Source organism: Fistularia commersonii, chromosome 15 (genome assembly GCF_037954325.1).
Source record: "Fistularia commersonii isolate RoL2024-O1a breed Wild chromosome 15, RoL_Fcom_v1.0, whole genome shotgun sequence".
Classification (NCBI taxonomy): Eukaryota; Metazoa; Chordata; class Actinopteri; order Syngnathiformes; family Fistulariidae; genus Fistularia; species Fistularia commersonii.
This window is the reverse complement of record NC_141298.1, coordinates 13184900-13204105: the sequence shown is the minus strand read 5'-3', so window position 1 is coordinate 13204105 and position 19206 is coordinate 13184900. Positions and strand designations below refer to the sequence as shown.

General features: G+C 39.6%; 1 protein-coding gene across 2 annotated transcripts in view; it reads right to left on the bottom strand.

The window, feature by feature from the left end:
* Positions 1-19206, bottom strand: part of amot (angiomotin) — a 46226-nt gene that overhangs the window by 17337 nt on the left and 9683 nt on the right. Inside the window, exons 2-4 of one of the 2 annotated variants that reach the window (XM_086160496.1) lie at positions 8585-8844; positions 6901-6961; positions 2711-3749 (exon numbers count right to left, since the gene is read on the bottom strand). In XM_086160496.1, coding sequence (XP_086016622.1) covers positions 2711-3749; positions 6901-6961 — 1100 coding nt within the window. In that variant the 5' untranslated portion in view covers positions 8585-8844. The remainder of the gene's footprint in view (positions 1-2710; positions 3750-6900; positions 6962-8584; positions 8845-19206) is intronic. The other variant, XM_086160497.1, reaches the window with a different exon arrangement.

Below are 19206 nucleotides of genomic sequence, written 5' to 3'. Positions count from 1 at the left end.
TGTTTTACTTGAAACTCTGGCACAACAATTTCCTTCGGGATAAATAAAGTTGTTCTTATTCTATTGTCCTTTCTGACAATAGAAAAAAAGTTATCAGACTCAAAAATTCCTGGAGTAAGATTTTACTTTCAAATTAGGGTAATAAATCCTCCATTTTACTGAAAAACAACAAATATCTGGTGAAGTCTTGTTCACCTGCTGTTTTCTTTGCTCTCTTACCCTACTTTGTTTGCGGTAAGGTGGAAACCACCTGCTCTTCAAGCAGCGTCAAAGCACCATCATCAAAGCTGAGGAGATCATGTCCTGACTTGTCCTGTGCTGATGCTTAAAATGCTTTGGACGTCACGGTTGAATTGACTCTAAACCAAGAATAATGCGTGTGAAACAGGCCCAACAGGATCTTTCCTCACCACTTCAACAATTGAGTCACTCAAAGTTTTTAAGATCGGACGATCATGAGAAGATTCTTGAATATTGCCAGGGTGAAGACAACCCCTGAAGCCATGATTACGTTCTCTGAGAATAATGGGACTTCACACCGGCTTGAGTGTGTTTTGGCGTGTAAATAGACTGCATTTATATAGCACCGTCATTGTCAACCAAACACTCAAAGAACTGCTTCAGCAATGTGATTTACTAACACAGTCACAGACACGTTCATTTAATGTTTGCCCAGAATCATTAGCAATTTAAGGGCTCAACATCCTTTTTTTCAAGGGTACTTCAGCACTGGTCTCTGTAAGAGCTGTGAGAATGAGGATTTGTTTGTGATTCTGTGTGCATAGGGAAGGGAGCAATGCTTTTCTTTTCAACTTTCAACCATCTTAAACAATAAAAGCATTAGTGAGCGTCGATTCAGCAGAGAAATCCATAATATATTTATTTTCTTTGATTCCCAAAAAACAGGTGGTTAGAATCATTGATGGATTTTTTTTTTTAAATCCTCAAAGCAATTATGAATGAATTGTTTCCACCAAGAAACATAAAGACGGGTTGAAACCCCCGTTTTCAATTGATTCAGCCATGACTTTTTTTAAATTTATGAGGCAGCAGTGAATGAAATAATAATTTAAAAAAAAGACTATTTGCTCGAAAACAGGGGTAACAGGTACTATCAAGGCTGTTGTTCACATGCTTAGAATGTCAGATTTTAATAGGCAGAAAATTTAAAAAAAAAAAGGTTTGGGCTTTTCTACAGGCTTTTATAAACTATTCTTTCATGTCATCCAACATAGGGAGTTGCGTGAATCTATTTTACACTGGCTTTTGACGGAGGGACTGCACAACAGCCTGGATACTTTATTCCATACAAATTTGTCAAGTTTAAACATGTCTGCACGTAGTTCATTCCTCTGGGATCAGTTGTGTGTATTTTGTCCACCTGTTGTGTAAGACACTGGATGAGATGAGACGCCACCGCAGACAAATTGAAATGTAAATGATTTGGAGAAAAGAGAAAGGGCTCCACGTACCTTAGCATATCAATGTTTTCTTCAAAAATGTCTTAAAAATGCAAGCCGTCATGTATTGATAATACAGTCTAATTGTTTAGTCAGGCAGAAACACACTCCACCACACTTATGCATTCAACGTCAGTGAAACCCAGGATGGCTCACTTGTGAGCTACAGGAGGCCATCCTGAGCAATGTTAAAGCTTGTTCTTAACAAGGCAAAAAAAAAGTTAACCCATTCTTGTATGTTTGTCAAAGACAATCCACTAGAAACAGATCTTCAAGGTAACTTTTTAGCCTTCATTTTTTAGGAGTGTTGAAATTGAAGCCATACCCAACTTCTAGTACCATAATTTCTAGAGTATTGAGCGCACCTGAATATAGGCCACAACAGCTAGCTGATCACTATCTTCGTCTTCTTCCTGCGCACTAAAACCATTAAAGTAGTCTTCTTCAGTGTCGGATTTGAACGGACTCAGAATTTCACGGTAATTTTATTGGTCCAATGTTAAGAGGCTGAATGTTTGGCAGCATGAAGCTCCATAGCCCCAAAAAATCCATAAATCATTGTTTAAGCCAGTGTTCAAAGCATGTAGAAAAAAGTCGCGACTTATAGTCCAGAATTTAACGATAATTATACCTCAACCTAGCTTGTCATCTAGTATCTCTTGTTTTTATCTAAAATATTTATGGACCACTGAACCACACATGAAATCAGTGTCAGCCAAGGGACTTCAGGAAGATGTAATGCTCAATGAGGTCAATATCCAATACGGCCTTCAGAGGCCGCCGGGACATAAAACTGACAAGCTTATGGTCCCGCAGTTGTGGCAAGGAACCTTGTTGCAACCTCGCCTCTGCGTATGCCTCCGTACTTCATATCCAAAGATTTGTTAACACGTTGACACAATACAGATACCAGATGGATCCAGATTTCCGAGGACCCCTGAGTTTTTTCTTCATTACAATTATTTCATACCTTTGCTTTGGGTAAACATAGGCTACCAAAGTAATTGCTCCGCTGAGATGAATAAAGTTTTCTAACTACGAACGAATGGTTGTGATGTAAGTTTTGGCAAGCAAATTTTGACAGATTTAAGATCGTTCATGACAGATCCCCGTGAACAGTTCAGACCTCCCAAGAGATGGTGTGTGCAATCTGCGACTTTAAGACAAAATATCACTAAATCTCGCACACTGGTCAATCAATATGAAAATCAATATGTGTTTGAGAGTCAATGTGTTTGTATGCTCTGTACCTGAAGGAGCCATACTCTGGTGGAGGCTGGTATCGGACATGAGGGACCTCCCTTGAGTGTTCCCTCCCTCTCTGCTCCTGGTAATATGGACCTCCTGGCTCCTGCTGCTTGCTGGGAGAACCCATGCCTTTAAAGGGGTAGTCTGGTGGAGGACCACGATGCTGTGGCTTATAGTAGTCACCTGGAGGCCCCGGAGGAGGTAGCTGGGGGGAAAGTGGAGCGCTGGTGATAGGAGCGTGTGCCTTGACACCGCTCGTGGCCAGGGAGAGCTGCATGAGTCTTTCACTTAGTGATCGAACATGACCTTGCTTCAGATCTTTCAGGCCGTCATCCTGATGTACCTTTCCTGTGCCACTAACGCGCTGCACTGTGGGACGGCCCTCAGTGCGCACCTTAGCATTGGTCATCCCGGTGACATAGAACGCCGCACCTACCGAGGCGGGAAGAGGAGGCTGCTGGGGCTGACTGTTCTGTTGCTGAGGCTGAGGAGGTGGACCATGGCCACGGAAATACTGCGACTGTACTTTGGCCTCCTCATACGTAGGAAGGTCCTCTGGGTTCGGGCACTGACCCTGGCTGCTGCCACCACCTCCACTGCTCCCTCCTAAAGTACCTAATCCTCCACCTCCTCCTCCACTGCTGCCACCTCCTCCTCCAACTCTGGCAGAGCCCAGCTTTTCCAGGCCGTTGTCCGTCTGCAGCTCCTGTCCCTGGGGCTCCTGTCGGGCAATGTGAGGGGTCATGGAGTGCTCATCGCTAGGTCCTCCCTGCCCCTGACCAGAGTATCCCCCTCCTACTCCTCCACCTCCTCCTCCCGGTTGTTGTTGTTGTTGTTGTTGTTGTTGTTGTTGCTGTTGTTGCTGTTGCAACACGTAATTCCGGTTGATCTGTTCCTGCAGGAGGCGCTGCAAGACAGTGTTGCCACCACCTCCTACACTGTTGTTGCTATTAGACGACTCCTCGGCTGCGGCCCTCATCTCGGTCTCACGCTGACTTCGCACTTCATGGAAGGATAAGCTCCGCCCACGTACTATGCTCCCTGAGAGTAGCAAATATAATAAAGTAAAAAGAGAAACAGAGGAGAAGAAAGCTATGTCAAATGGTTGAGAATTGAATTGTTTACTTTTCACAGCCTATCCAAAAAATGTTAGGTAAAATTACGAGAACAAGAACAGAGAAAAAGAAAATAGAAGAAAAGTGAAAACAGAGATTATTATAGGTGGAGTCAGCACTGTGAGGAACACTATTGCAACTGCTCCTTCTTCAAAAGCTTCGCCCAAACAAAAATGGATTGACCAGCACTGTCAAGGTAACGACATGAACAAAAGGCTTGCTGACCTACCAGAAAAAAAAATGCGTAGTTAAACAAAATCGATTTTCACAACATATTTTGAGGCCTTTCTTCATTTGCTTCTCAGTCTCTAATCATTCAAATTCTTCAAGAAAACATTTGTCTCTTTGCTTTTGTTCATAGATATTAAATGTGTTAACTGTGTAAGTTAAGTTTTTTTTAACTTGACTAGCAAATGGTTTCTTTCTCCTACTTTATATCAGGTCAAAGAAATGGGAAGGCACTCGCAGTGGCTTATTGTTGCCTGAGAGGATTTCTCTTTTGTTGATTTCACAGTGAAAATATCTGGACAAGTTAAAGCCTAGCCTCTTACAGTCAGCATGGATTAATTAATTTATCCTTCATTAATCCCCGTGGGGAAATCCGTTCTCTGCATTTAACCCATCACGGATGAATCATGAGCAGTTAGCATGCCATTCACCAGTGCCAGAGAAGCAGTTAGGGGTTCAGTGTCTTGCTCAACAACACTTCGACACACCAGGAGGAGCCAATAATCGAACCAGGATCGTTCGGTTCCAAAGACGATTGCTCGACCTCCTACACCACGCCGCCCTCATTATTAAGCTAGGATGGCGAGATGGGGAAGGGGAAGAAAATGGACAATGAGTAAAGCTAAAGGCCACATATGAATAAAAAAAAAAATACCACAGAGGCCACTTCTTACAAATGGAAAATCTTCCTAAGCAGATTGATGATCCAAAGTAAGCACAAAAATTACAATTCACAAGCAGCTGCTTTCGATTTTGACGAAGAAACGAAAGAACTCACTCATGATTCAACTGTAAAGTTAACTGACAAGCCCCATATTATTCAAAACCGTGTCTCAAATAATACACCCCTTGTTTGATAATGAATTACGATTTCGTTCAAAATTACCCTTTTTTTTCTTTTTTAAAATTTCAAAGGCAGAATTCAGCATGCCATTTCCTGAAGGTATTATTGAGGAAATTTAGGTAAACCTTTGTCATACCCAGCATTTACATTCAAAATTTATGACAAGTCATATCTTGGAAAGCCAGCAGGACCTTTCTAATTTGAAACATCAAAACTCTAATCAGTTAAACAGTAAGTCAGCAGATACTTGAGCCAACTTTGCAGGAGTATCCTTGAGAGGTTCCTTAGACATCACATTACTGAGGCCAAAAGCAGGTCTTGTTCAGTCACAGTGACCTCTGGCTACCTTAAATTAATCACTTCTTTCTTGTGCCCAAGTGCATCTTTGTAAAAAACTTCAAGATACGCCATCTTCTAGCAATACTGAGCGACCACAGCTATGACAACGGGATGGATGTGCACATAGACGATCCAAAACAAAATGCTTTTCTCAATGGCGAAGATTATATGCCATTATACTAAGTTTCCTGGTCTTTTAGCCTCTGTGCATCATCGATAATGGAGTTTAAGTAATTCAAAGTGCTAAAGCTGCAAGCAATGAAAAGCCCAGTTGTTATTGTCATTACCAAGGCGATGCGTTTCGTTACATTTGGGAAGCCAAGATTTTGAGGAAGCATTTGTAGGAGAGGTGTATTTGCGGTGTGGTTGAGCTTATATATCAACAATTGCTCTCCAGCAAGACTGAGTCCACCTTTAAGATTAACATTGCGTCATGGCTGCCCTCTACACATCGATGCATAATGGGAATAGTGTGGAGGAAACACTAACAAAAATTAAAAGCAAACAAAAAAAAAAAAAAAAAAAAAAAATTTGAGCCAGAACCCGCATAGCAAAACCCTGATTCATGCTAAACGTTGATTTTGAGAAGAGGAATAGGCTTTACACATTACAGACAAAATCAGGTCTTGGTTTAGACAATGAAAGAAGAAGAAAACAGCTTAACCTATTTTGTTTGTCACACCTATCACCCCTGGTGAATTCTGCTCTTGGTTCTTGACTAGCAAAGTGCTAGCATTAATCCTCAACCACTTTTCCTGGCTGAGACCTGGTTCTTTGGCTGCTGCGATGCAACGGACTGGTTTGAGTTTAGGGAAAGGCTCTTAGCCAGCTATTCAGAGCATTGGTGGAAAATTCATGTGGTAAGCTTCCAATTAAGGGTAATCTACATTCTGAATAAATCTGCTATTTTCTAGTATTTACTTTACTTATGAAATGATGTTTCAAAGCCCAAGAGGACATCTTTAAACATATTTGCTGCTGTAATAATTTGCCTACAGGAGCAAAACACCACCCAAGAAATAGAATGAGGGGTTAAATCTACCATTGCCACTATGTTAAATGTAAAACATAATTATGAAAAACTGGACAGTGGGATGGCATTCGATGTTCAACTTGGATGCATGATGTAACAAGCACTGTCTTCGGTCAGAGCTAAAGTTAACTTGACAAGGTGCTTTTGAACCCCAGAATCAAAGCATTGAGAAAAACCAAGGATCACAGGGTCTCCATTTTACCCCTTCCAAAAAGCAAGCAAAAATAGTATTTTACTGGAAAAACAAGCAAATGTTGCAAGACTGCAACCCCATGGCTTTGATACATAAAAGGACTGTACCATTATTTTTTACAAGGACCCAAGACCCAGTGATATGAATATTCTCAGCTGATCCCAAACTTCATTGAAGGCATTCATACAGAATTAAAAGCAGAAGAAATGTGTTTTTTTTTCAAACATCCAACAATGTTGAATTGTAGCACCCGGAAAGTTGGGTTGTTTAAGAGTTATTTTACTGATTCTTGAAACACCTGGGTTGTGTTTTACCATTTTCGTTTTGCAGGGCAATGCAGGGCTCGAAAAAATGTCTATGGTTTCTTTTGACATTGCTGGATGTTAACAGGTTCAAAATTTTACACTTCAATTCTACACAACAGAGAAAGAAAGGATTACATCTAGCGCTTTCTGTTATTCTTCTTGTTCTCAAGGAAGACGATGCTTTTTTCCGAAACATCTGTAAGTAAATAAATCATATAGAAAAAAAGTCACAAGTGTTAGCTTTAGCAGGTCAGAAAATGGTAAGAAAATTATCTTAAATGAATACAATTCTTCCAACGGACAGTCCACTCAGCATTTGGTCTGACAAACAGTATTAGAGGTCATCTTTGATTATGAAGGTTTGAGAATGTCTACTATTGATTCTGTGACAACACCAATGGAAAATTGCATGGCAATGCAGCACAAACTTCTTCTTTAAACAAATGTTCCCAAATTACAATGTCTACATTCATTGATTAGGACACGACAGTTGAAATGCAGCAGAGTCAAAGGCAGACAGAACGTCCATATTGTAAGTACATCCTGAGTCCTATTTTGAACAAGCATTTTCTCCTTGAGAAAGACGCATGTACTGAACTGGCCAGTGGGATGTGCCCATCAGCTCGTACACATGAGCTTCTTAAAGTGAACAACCTTTTGTCTACAGTCTGAATATCGTATACTGCTGTTGTTTCCAAAGGCACAGCATTGAGTGTTATGGTGAGCCTGTTTGACAACGGCAGCAACTGGCAACCTACAACATTACTGCCTTCTGGAATCATTTTGCATTTGTTTTCACTTTACATAGAACTCAAAATAAATGGAACTACCAACGCTGTTGACTTATCATAAGCATATTGCACTGGTACTCTGTGCTATCCTTGCCAGTATAGCAAAAAGCTTACAAGTTAACATTTGCTGCTATGGCCAGTAAGATTTTTCAAACGAAGGAAGAACACGGTGCTCATTAATCTGCGCGCGTGTCATTTAGCTTCGACTTGCCACGGTGTTAACTCCATGCTTGGAATTAGGTCAAATAGTGTGAAAGTCTCACTTCTCTTAACTCAAAAGCACAAAATGGGACTGTTTCATTACGTTCATAGATGTTAGGCCTATCCTATTGGCCACGTACATACATGCGTCTTTTATCATTGCACGAGTCCTCTGCATGCTTTGATGAGTAAATAACCCAAAACAGCAGGAGTAGTCTCAATCCTTAATTGACAAAAATGAGTAATTAGATTTAAATGATCTGGTCGGATCATAAAAATGTACATCCTGAATCAACATTGATGGACGGTATGTGGTTTAATAATGCAAGAGTGACAGAAAAATCACAATCTTATTCTCTACAACAGAGTTCATAAACACGAAGCTATTCCACGGTGCAGAGCAGGTGTCCACTGACAGCTGGGTCTCACTGCTTACCTGTGACTGTGGACGACGGCCTGTCGAGACAGAAAGAGAGACAGAAAAGGCACATGGGAAGAGAACTTCCCTTCATCCTTTTTTCTTAGAAAAGTAACAAAAGTATTTTTCCAAGCACAACAGATGAAAACACTAACTGTACGAAGAGCGTTTGTCTTTTTCTGGTGTCGTTTTGATGAATATTTTAACTGTACGCTTTCACATAGTCATCTGTGTGCACTGCTAAAATTCGTTGCAGTGTTTGTTGTTTTTTGGTTCGTTGACTCATTTACAGAGACCTGACCTTCTTCTCTCCGGTCCACTGACAGCCCAGTTTCTTTCCTGCCAGCATACATATTCCATTTCACATAACCCACTTACTTTTCACAAATCTTCTACCCTTCATACCTACTTGTGTAGCTGCTCCCACTGTGCTCTGCTGGGGGCGTCAGTGACAACAGCTGCTCATGTTGTAATGCTACAGCAGGCCGACCAGGAAGCAAGGCTCTATTTGGCTGAGGATGAGGAGGAAGATGCGGTTGACAATGTTATTGTGAGTAGATGTGGAGTGGCTCAACTGCTGGTTCTGGCGCCTCCGTAGTCTCAGCAGGTCTGCGAGGTATCCAATAATTCACTGGTGCCACTTAGCGTTCCCAGAAAGATCCAAAATCTCTGCGGGAGATAGAATTGAGATGAATTGTTACTGCGACATAGAAAAGAAAAATAAGAAATGAAAACCCTTGCTTTACATGTGCACTCAAATTTTACAAGTGATGCAGATAAAGATCCTCCATCACAAGGTCAAATACAAGCCTTGTTACAGTAACAACTGAGGAATGTGGTTGTTTTGATAAACACTGATTTTTTTTAAAAAGGAACTGTGATTATATTGAATTTAAATAACACCTTTTTGAAGGTGTGATAAGGAAAAAAGCTGCTGTCGATCCATAGTTCTAGTGCATGTCAACTTATGAAATCTAGTTTGAATAACCTGCTTGGGCTGAAAAAAAGTGCTACAAAGCCTTAACACTGTACAATTCCAACTTCAAATATTTATGATATCCTAAACTTTCATTAACAAAGTAATTTCAGACATCATTGTGAGGGGGGCAGGAAAACCAAAATTAATTTGAAGATTTAACAACTTGCCATACTTATTTCTTCTGGGATGACTAAACAAACTGCATACCCTTTGCTTAAAATAGAGGCAAACCACTAAATCTTTTCCGTTTTTACTTTGTCAGTTGGGCTGCGAGCAAATTGAAGAATAGTTTAATGAAACACACCCGCTAAAGCCCCAAACACAAAACAGATGTCAGAAAATGTTTGTTTCTTTTAAAAATAGAAACTGCTGAGTGACGGGCAGGGATGCCCGTAATACTAAGGTCATAATACTAAACTCATACCAACATAAGAATAAGTACCGCTGCTCACTGCATGGGTGCTGTTTGGTTATCCCTTGTTATTGTTTGCGTTTCTGGATATTTTTGTATTTTTTCAATGTTTGTGTAGCACGACTGGTCAAACTCACATGAGAACTCAAGCGTTTTGGCCTATCAAATCTCTTCAGCATGCTTCAATGACTAAATACATATGTGCATATGCATAATGTGTAGGTTTTAAAGTTTTGAACTACTGCCCTCTGGTTATTAATTATATTTTAATTAGATACGACTTAGAGAATATAGACAGCAGTCAAAATCATAAGTATGCCTAAGAAGTTCATGTCCCTGTCCCGCTGAGTTTCACACATACGATATTTTATCCTATTATTTTTATGGAATTTATCATAATCACTATGGGCAACAGAAGAAAGAAAAAAAAAATCAGCTCACTGTTTGACCCAAGAGGATGTTTCTGTCAGATGAAATGAAACAGGAAACCATCAATAACAGTGAACTCTATTTACAGTGTGACTGTGTACAATAACACACCAGTGATTGGTCTTCGGTTGCGATGATACACAGAGAGAGATAAATGGTAGAAAGGAAGCATTTGTATTGCTTTTATCAGCTGGGCTGATTGGTAAACAGGTGGAATTTCTTGTGGTATTTCAAGGAAGAAACATTTTAAAGAGAACACAGCCGTTTTGCTGAACATTAAATTTTAAATACAACTTTGCTCAAAATATGTGGTGACATTAATTCAAATGCATCAGTGGAGCCTTTGTGACACAAAAGCTCAAAGAGTTTAAATTAATTCAAACATGCACACAACGAGCATACGGAGCACAGTGGGTGTAAACATCCTGACAGGAAAGAGCCTGTATGAATAACCAAGAGAAATAGTCACTTCCAGATGTATTTCAGCCCTTATGTCCCCACTCCCCTTCAAACAATTTACCCAGCGGCCAGACTCTTCACATTCTCATGTGGATAACAAACCTACTTTTCTGTCTAAATCCAGAATTATACTTTGCCGTCACGGATGAGGGCAAAGCAAAGAGCCACTGCTGAGTACCTCCGAGCAGATTTCTGTCTGTGGTTTCCCTCGGGGGAATGCATCTTATAACACACAATACACAGGCCCTTTTATGTGAATTAAAAAAAATCCTCTCCCCCCCCCCCAAAAAAAAAATCAAACCAAGTGATTTTTATTTTTATTATAAGTTTCATCTCAAGCTGTGGATAATATAATATTACATCGTAAAGCAAATATAATTCTCGTCAGCTCGTTGACAGTGCAGGATAACAGTGGAGCAGTGCTTCTCAAGTATGGAGGGAAGAGCGGTGTCATGATTTATGTTAAAATTGTTGTGCTGATATTGCACCATTTCAGATTCAATTCTTGACTCAACATGTCATTTGTGAATCACAAGGCTAATGCACTATTAGTAGTACGAGTAGTAGCAGCATCAGTATTCCAACAAAGAACTGCATAAAGACAGATACTAATAGTTGACTTAATTGTGTGTTTTTCACCTATAACTTCTTTGTATTCAAAATTGAGTGCTACATTCTGACCAGTACCTTTCACATTTATGTTTGACAGAAATTACACGGTACAATAAGTCTAAACATTTAATAGTCTCCTCTGTACGATGTGGACCTGGTGCTGTCAGTCTTGCTTGATGAACATTAGAAAGATATTAAAGTTAGGTCTTGGGAAACAAAGGTACAAGGAGGCGTTGGGATCTATGTTTTGAGGAAAAAATTGAGGCATTTGATCTTGGTCCATTCTGTTTCTACAACAATAAAGTATAAGGTAATATCGTCACTGAATAGACTTTGGGTGTTGTCTTACAAGCTCAGCAAAACTGTATTTCAATTTAATTCAACTTGTCAGATATTGTGCCCAAAATGGTCTCTTAATTTGTTTTTATTGACAAATTAATGTGCTTAAAATTTTACCACAAGGTGGGTGTGTCAAGAAACATGTTTAAAAATGTTAACAAATTGCACGGGGTCGTTAAAAAAATATAAACTAATAATAAAAAGTAATAATGTCCCAACTCTACATAAACAATAGTTTAGGAGGGTGATGCGCAGTGGCGAACCCTGGAAAACAAAGACTAAAAACAACAGTTTACAACAACAGAAAACTTTGGACTTTATCCAACAGGATTTGTTTCACTTTTGACGTAAGTTGACGTCTAGTTGACGCAATTATTCTACAACAATTGGATGATCATTTCCAGTCCTTTATCTCACATTCACATTGCATCAGTCACCTCAAGGAAAAAGAAATTACAACACACTTTGAGTCAAATTACTTGATTCCCCCACCACATACAAATAACTATAAATTAGAGGTAATCAGAAACATGAGCATAATTCAGTTTGTCACATTAAGAATTATACATTTAAAATCCTTTTTTTTTTTTTGTTGTTTTTTGTTTTTTTTTTAATTAAGATGTGCAACATTTTCTGAAAAAGGCATATGTTATAGCAAAGTTTGTTACTGTGTGAAAAACCTGTCTAATGTAGTAAGAGTTAGAAATACAACATTACACTTATTTGTTAAGTCGGTCTTTTGTGGCATCAGCCAATGTCTATTTCTATTTCTATTCTATTTCTATTTCTTTCAAATTACAAAGAATGTTTGCCAGTGGGTGTCACATTAAAACAGTAAACAGTTTATAACAGTAAACATTCAGGCACCATTTCTGTGTCACTGAATCTGCATATCTGAAAATAATTTTTGCCTTCAAAGTTAATATATTAATTTTAAGTAATGTATCTCAGCTGTCAGCTAGGAAGAAAGATAGCAGCACTGACTAATGCACCATTTACATATTTGTAACATTAGTCAAACACAGTAGAACGTCTTTGGTCAAAATGAGACTCATAACATTGCTCTTAGAATTTTGTCTTGAATTTTGTCTATTCTGCTTCATAACAAGAGGTATTACCATGCTAACCACATATGGACAAACCTGATTACCTTCCTCTATTACTCGGAACATTGGTTCTGTTGGGCTGCCAGACAGAATGCAGACATCTGGTTTAGCTTACAAAACAATAATTTACCAAACCAACATTCAAGGATGACTAAGGTCCCTCGAGTCCTTCAATGACCTAATGTCACAGAACAGTTCAAAGTAGCTTAGTGGTAGAGAGTCGTGATGTTTTAATTTCTTTAAAGCTAAAATCAGATTGGCCGAAGACTCACTGAAAGCAGTCAGCCGTGATCTCATAAACTGGTTTTTGAAGCCTACAATGACACAATGAGATGTTATGGTCTTCTTTTCTTTTCGGCTACTCCCTTCAGAGGACACCACATCGAATCAACCTCCTCCATATAACCCTATTCGCCGTATCCTCTTCTCCCACACCAACTAACTTCATGTCCTCTTTCAGTACATCCATAAATCTTCTCTTTGGTCTTCCTCTAAGACTCCTGCCTGACAGCTCCAACCTTGGCATCCTTCTACCAATACATTCATTATCCCTCCTCTGTACGTGACTCAACCATCTCAGTCTGGCCTCTCTGACCTTATCTCCAAAACATATAATAATGATAATTTATCCTTTATTAATCCCTTGTGGGGAAATTCGTTTGCTGCAATGAAACCATCATGGAAGAGCCATGAGCAGTAGTCTGCCTTCCACCAGCATTAGGGGTGCAGTTAGGGGTTGAGTGTCTTGCTCAACACTGACACACTAGGAGGAGCCGTGAATGGAACCAGGAATGTTTGGTTCCAAAGACGATTGCTCTACCTCCTGCGCCACGCCGCCCCTATATGACATGTGTTGGCCCTCTGATAGTCTCATTCCAGACCTTATCTATCCTTGTCACTCCCAAAGAGAACCTCAACATATACATCTCTGCTTCCTGTCTTTTCCTTAGTGCCACTGTTTCTAAACCATACAGCATCGCTGGTCTTTCCACTGTCTTGTACACTTTTCCTTTCATATTTGGCTGATACTCTTTTATCATGCATTTCCCCTGACACATTTCTCCACCCATCCAACCTGCCCGAATGTTTTTCTTTACCTCTTTTCCACACTTGCCATTGCTCTGGACTGTTGACCCAAAGTACTTAAAATCCTCCACCTTTTTTAGCTCCACCCTCTGTAGCCTCACTGTTCCCCTTGACTCCCTCTCATTCACAAACACATATCCTGTCTTGCTGCAGCTAACCTTCATTTATCTCCTTCAAGGTCATACCTCCACCTCTCTTGATTTTCCTCCACCTGCTCCTTGCTCTCACTATAGACCACAATGTCATCTGCAAACATCATGGCCCATGGAGATTCTTGCCTAACCTCAGCTATCAGCCGGTCCATCACCACTGCAAACAAGAAGAGCTGACACATGATGTAGCCACACCTCCGCTTTGAACCTCTGTTACATACACAGCACACCTCACCATTGCCACAGCTGGCATACATGTCCTGCACCAGTCAAACACATTTCTGTGCCACTCCAGACTTCCTCATACAGTACCATAATTCCTCTCTTGACACCCTGTCATATGCTTTTTCTAGGTCTACAAAGGCACAATGCAACTCCCTTTGACCTTCCCTGTACTTCTCAATCAGCATTCTAAAAGCAAATACTGCATCTGTATGATGAGATGACATGAGATCTACAAAATGACCAAAACCGTCTTTACAGCACAGTGTCATTTGAGAGGATGAAAATTGCAGCTTTAAAAACTACAACCAGCTATATCAGCAGTGGAGAAGTCATGAATATTAGTGTAATTTATTCATTCACTATACTGCTTACCCTAAAATCAGGATTGTGGGAGACTAGGGCCTATCCACCCTGTTATTGGCCAAGACACTAAACTGGTCACCAGTTGATCACAGGGCTACATATAGACATGTCACCATTCACTCCCTCATTCACAAGTTAGATGAATCTAGAGTCTTCAGTGAACCTACTCAATGTTTTTGGACTTTGGAAAGGAAACCTGAGAACCCATAGGAAAGTCACACAGTCATGGGGAGAACATGAAAATTCCACACAGAAAGGCCCCCAGTAGGAATCGAACCAGGGACTCTCTTACGCCACCACCATGCCGCTCAACAAAATCATGTAGGCCAAATTCATGATATCACTTGCTCTGTTTTGGAGACCCTGTGGCCAACTGAGCCAGCTAACAAACTATACAGGTATGTTAATTCTTTACTCAAGAAGAAAAAAGCTACAGTAAAATGTAATCACTACAAAGCCTTAAGCTGCCAAAAAACAATCCATTCAAAATGTTACACGATGAGTTAAGTACATTTCTATTGCTTTCTATTGGCTCGGAAAATATGCCGCATTCATCAGTCTTTGATCATTTGGCCACTGGCAAGCTTCTGTTTTGAAAACTAATACATGAATCCTTACTGGGAATGATTAACTAGGACTGAAAAAAATTAAATTGATCCATTATAATCAACTAATCTGCAAAAATATTACCAAGAATAACCAAAACATTCTAACTACAGAAGAAACAGACTAAATGGGGTTTTATATAACGGCGTTGTCTGGCTGGAAGTAAGTGGTGCTTTTATGTTCTATGTTCTCTCTCTATTAACACCACTTTCAACTCAGAACCACAATCCCATTTAACAAAAATCAAAGGGGACTTTAAACAGTTTTGCAAGTTTCAAAGAGTGTCCTACCTTTGAAGCTACGGTTGAAAATCCCAGAAAATTAACTTCTCAAGAGTAAAAAACTAGGAGAAGATTTTTGGTTTCTTGCTTTTATTTCACGAGTTCTTTTTTGACTGAGAAGTACTTGCTTTTTTGCAGTAAGACCTGACACACTGCTCTTCCCACTTCTAATTCTGCTCCTCCTACAGTATTCCCTTACTTCAACAGGTTGAGCTTGGAGCCCCAGACAGGTGGATCTGGCAATTTTTCAGTAGTGGGCCACTCCCTCATACCTTTGTAACTGCTTTACTAGCATTTACTTTGCCAACCGTCACCCAGATGAACACTGGAGACTGACTGAACGGGATGTTGGCGACAGGATGACTGTCAACATCTGTAATTTGAATGTGAATGGGCCACACAGGAGAACAATATTTTCCTTTATATTTAAGTTCTCTTTGTTTGAAGCAACAAAGACTATTTACAGTCCTGTAATATTTCAAAACAATTCCGCCTTTTTTTTTTTTTTTTTTACCTCAGATGAGAAACATTCATCGAGTCACACATAATGCCAACGATCTGATCTGAGCTACTCACTGTTTATGTGAGATCTTGTGAAAAAAAACTGAAAAAGCATGATGTAACTTCAGCATGATTTACTGCAATTAAATCACATTATAACCTGGAAGGAAAAATGTCTGAAAAATTAAGTTGCGGGCTAACAATTTTTCTGTGGTTGTCATTTTACTTTCTGAAGTCAGTAGTTACTGGTGTATGCCAACAGTTCTTTTTGTGAGAAAAATCCGAAGTAAGACTGACAAAGATTGTTTACATTATTTGTCCCACTCAATGACCGATTCTCTGATAAGGAGAGGGTGGTAATCTGTAATCAACTTGACCTCTTGAGATCATGACATTGTATGCACTTTTATAATGATGATTTTATTCAACTAAAAGAAGGAGGAAAAAAAACACAATTACATGCAAAAAAGAAAATCAAGACCCAGATGAAAAGTCCCAGCTTGTAACCTGGTGGCATTTGATGACTCACACTATGGTTGCCAAGTCAATACTGGAAGGGATTTATGGGACGGGTACTTCCTCTATTCTTAAAATAAATATCCACGTGCGGTTCTATTGGTCATTTTTCTTTTATTTGTTATTCCAAATATTTTTACATGCAAGAATAATCTGAAATTGTAAAGGAATAAGTGACAAACCATGGGAAATTTCAGAACCAGAGCTGTTAAAAAGAGTGAGGCCGCTGTCCAGCTCTATTCAAATGTTTACCCATCGTGTTTAAGCACCCTTTCATGCATACAATGTGCACAATCCGTCTCTTCGCCAAGGATGACTTCATGACGCAGGAATTCTCCTTATAGTTTTCTGGTACCAACAATATGAGCGGGCTACACAGGAGCGATGGAGAGACCAAACTTCTCCCGTTGAGTCAACAGTAGTGTCTAGACACGTGCTTGAGACACCAAATCCTCACCAAGGCACAGACAGCTGACTCAGACATGACATGAAAACATTGGTTTAAAAGGAGAGGTTTAACATGGAGTTAACCCAAGTCAAAAATTATGAATTTAATATGATGGCAAATCTGATAACTACAGTATACTGTAGCAAAACTATGAGGGAAAAATATTAAATAGTCCAGCGGAAGGAGTTTGTCCTAGTTATCTGCAGAAAACAAGATGGCAAGAAAAAATGTTCATGATTACATTGTCAGATTAATTGGAGGTGTCAATCTGCACAAACATGAACATTTGAACTTTGCATTTGCATCCGAGGCCACTGTGCATGATGGCTGAGTATGATAAATTTCTTTCCAGTTGTACGGACCATTCAAAGGACTTTTACATCTTGTTCACCATTTTCACACACACACCCAAACACATATAGCAGCAAGGCCTTAAGAGGGGCCAACTTAGTGCACTAACACTAGATGACCTCCTCACAAATCTAGCCCCCTAGTGCTTCAGTTGCCGACACTTGAGATTTCATCAAACATGAAAATATTTGAAAATATTGGTGCATGTTGAGGAATTTGAAATACAGTTCTCTTGTCATTTTTAAGTAAATATTCCTCGTTTCCTATTTTTTGGCAGTTCCCAAGTCATTTTCAAGTAACTTCCATAATAACGTCTGACATTTTCTTAACCATTACCCAATGTTGTCATTTTGCCATGTTTCTGAAAAATGATAAACAATTTCAAACACACACACGCACATATTCACACTCTCACACGCATACAGCTGTTTGAAAAAAAAACACTCTTAAAATGCAACTATGCAATTATCTTAATGTAAGGCTTTGCTGGTACTACAATGGTAAATGGCTCAATTTATATAGCACTTTCACACCTTGCTTTTTAAAAGCCCATTAAACTTGATTATATTCACACACACACACACCCACGCCCACACACACACGCACACACACACAAGCTGGTAGTGGCAGAGCTGCCATGCAAGGTGCAAACCAGGCCGGCGGGAACACCTTGCGGTTCAGTGTGTTGCCCAGTGACACTTTGACATGCAGGCAGGAGGAGGAATCAAACCTCCATGTCAACCCTTTGATTAGCTGGACTCCCACACTACAACCCGAACCACAGCTGCCCTGATACTTTTAGCATTATCAATAATTTAGTATAAATATAATGTGCTTTAACAATTTTGATAGTGTATGACATAATACAATGGGGCAGCGTGGCTCAGGGGGTTAGGTCAGTCGTCTTTGACAAACATTCCTGGTTCGGTTCTCACCCTCCTCCTAGCTCAGGGGTCGGCAACCTTTAACACCCTTAGAGGCATTTGGACCCGGTTTCCATGGAAAAGAGAACACTGGGAGCCGCAAATAATTTTTGATGTCTAAAGTAAAGGTACCACTGTATATATTGCTTTTTATTACCTTTACACTTTGTATAAACAAGAGTGTAGTGAGTTGCTAATGAAATCCATAAAGTGCTACAGAGAAAATTAAATTTTATTTATGGAATGAACACATTTTGAACATTTGAGCTTTGGGCTTTCAGAACGTGTAGCGTACGCCTTGACCTGAATTTTAAAAAATAAATTGGGAAATTGTCAGTGAACAATAAAAAATTAATAGTAGGAAAATATCTTCATAAATATTTATTTTACCTAGTTAATGGGACTTCTGCTCCTGAACTTCTGCACACAGCATCTGCAAATCGTGACTATACTGGCTGGCGGGTATACCGGCTTCCGCGAGTGTGACATTTATTTTGAGCGGCGAAAAATTATAAATATAATTTTATTTTAATATTTCAAGTTAGAACTAACTTAGAACTAAAATTATAAAAAGGAACTACAAAAAATAAAATAAACATCAGTTAATTATTTATAATTTATTTTCCTAAGCCCCTCGGAGCCGCAGTGTAAGGATGAAAGAGCCGCATGCGGCTCCGAAGCCGCGGGTTGCCGACCCCTGTCCTAGCCAGTCAAAGTGTTGTTCAGCAAGACACTGAACTCCGCACTGCTCTCTTGCTGCCTTCTGCTCATGGTGCATCCATGATGGGTTAAATGCCATGTTTAAATTTCGCTGATGTTGTCCTCCATGAATAACTGAATGTGACAATAAGGGTATTCTTCTTCTAAACCTTATCAATCACTGTTTTTGGTATAAATCATATTATTAAATGGCAAACAATTTACCAGTAGGTGTAGTAGAGTCAGAGAAACCAACAGACCCATCACTCATGATATAAATGCTCCTCAGTCTGTGTAATGGAATAATTAAGTGAAAGGGGCGTGTTCAAAATAATAGCAGTGTGGATTTCAATCAGTGAGGTCATTCATTATGTGAAGAAACAGGTGTCATTCAGTTGGTCCATATTCAAGGATGAAGCCAGCACATGTTGTGTACGTGCAATTCTCTCTGAAAACCTGTGAAAGATGGGTCGTTCCAGACATCGTTGATTGGAGGGGGAAAACATATAGGGAAGTGCAGAAAATAATAGGCTGCTCATCTAAA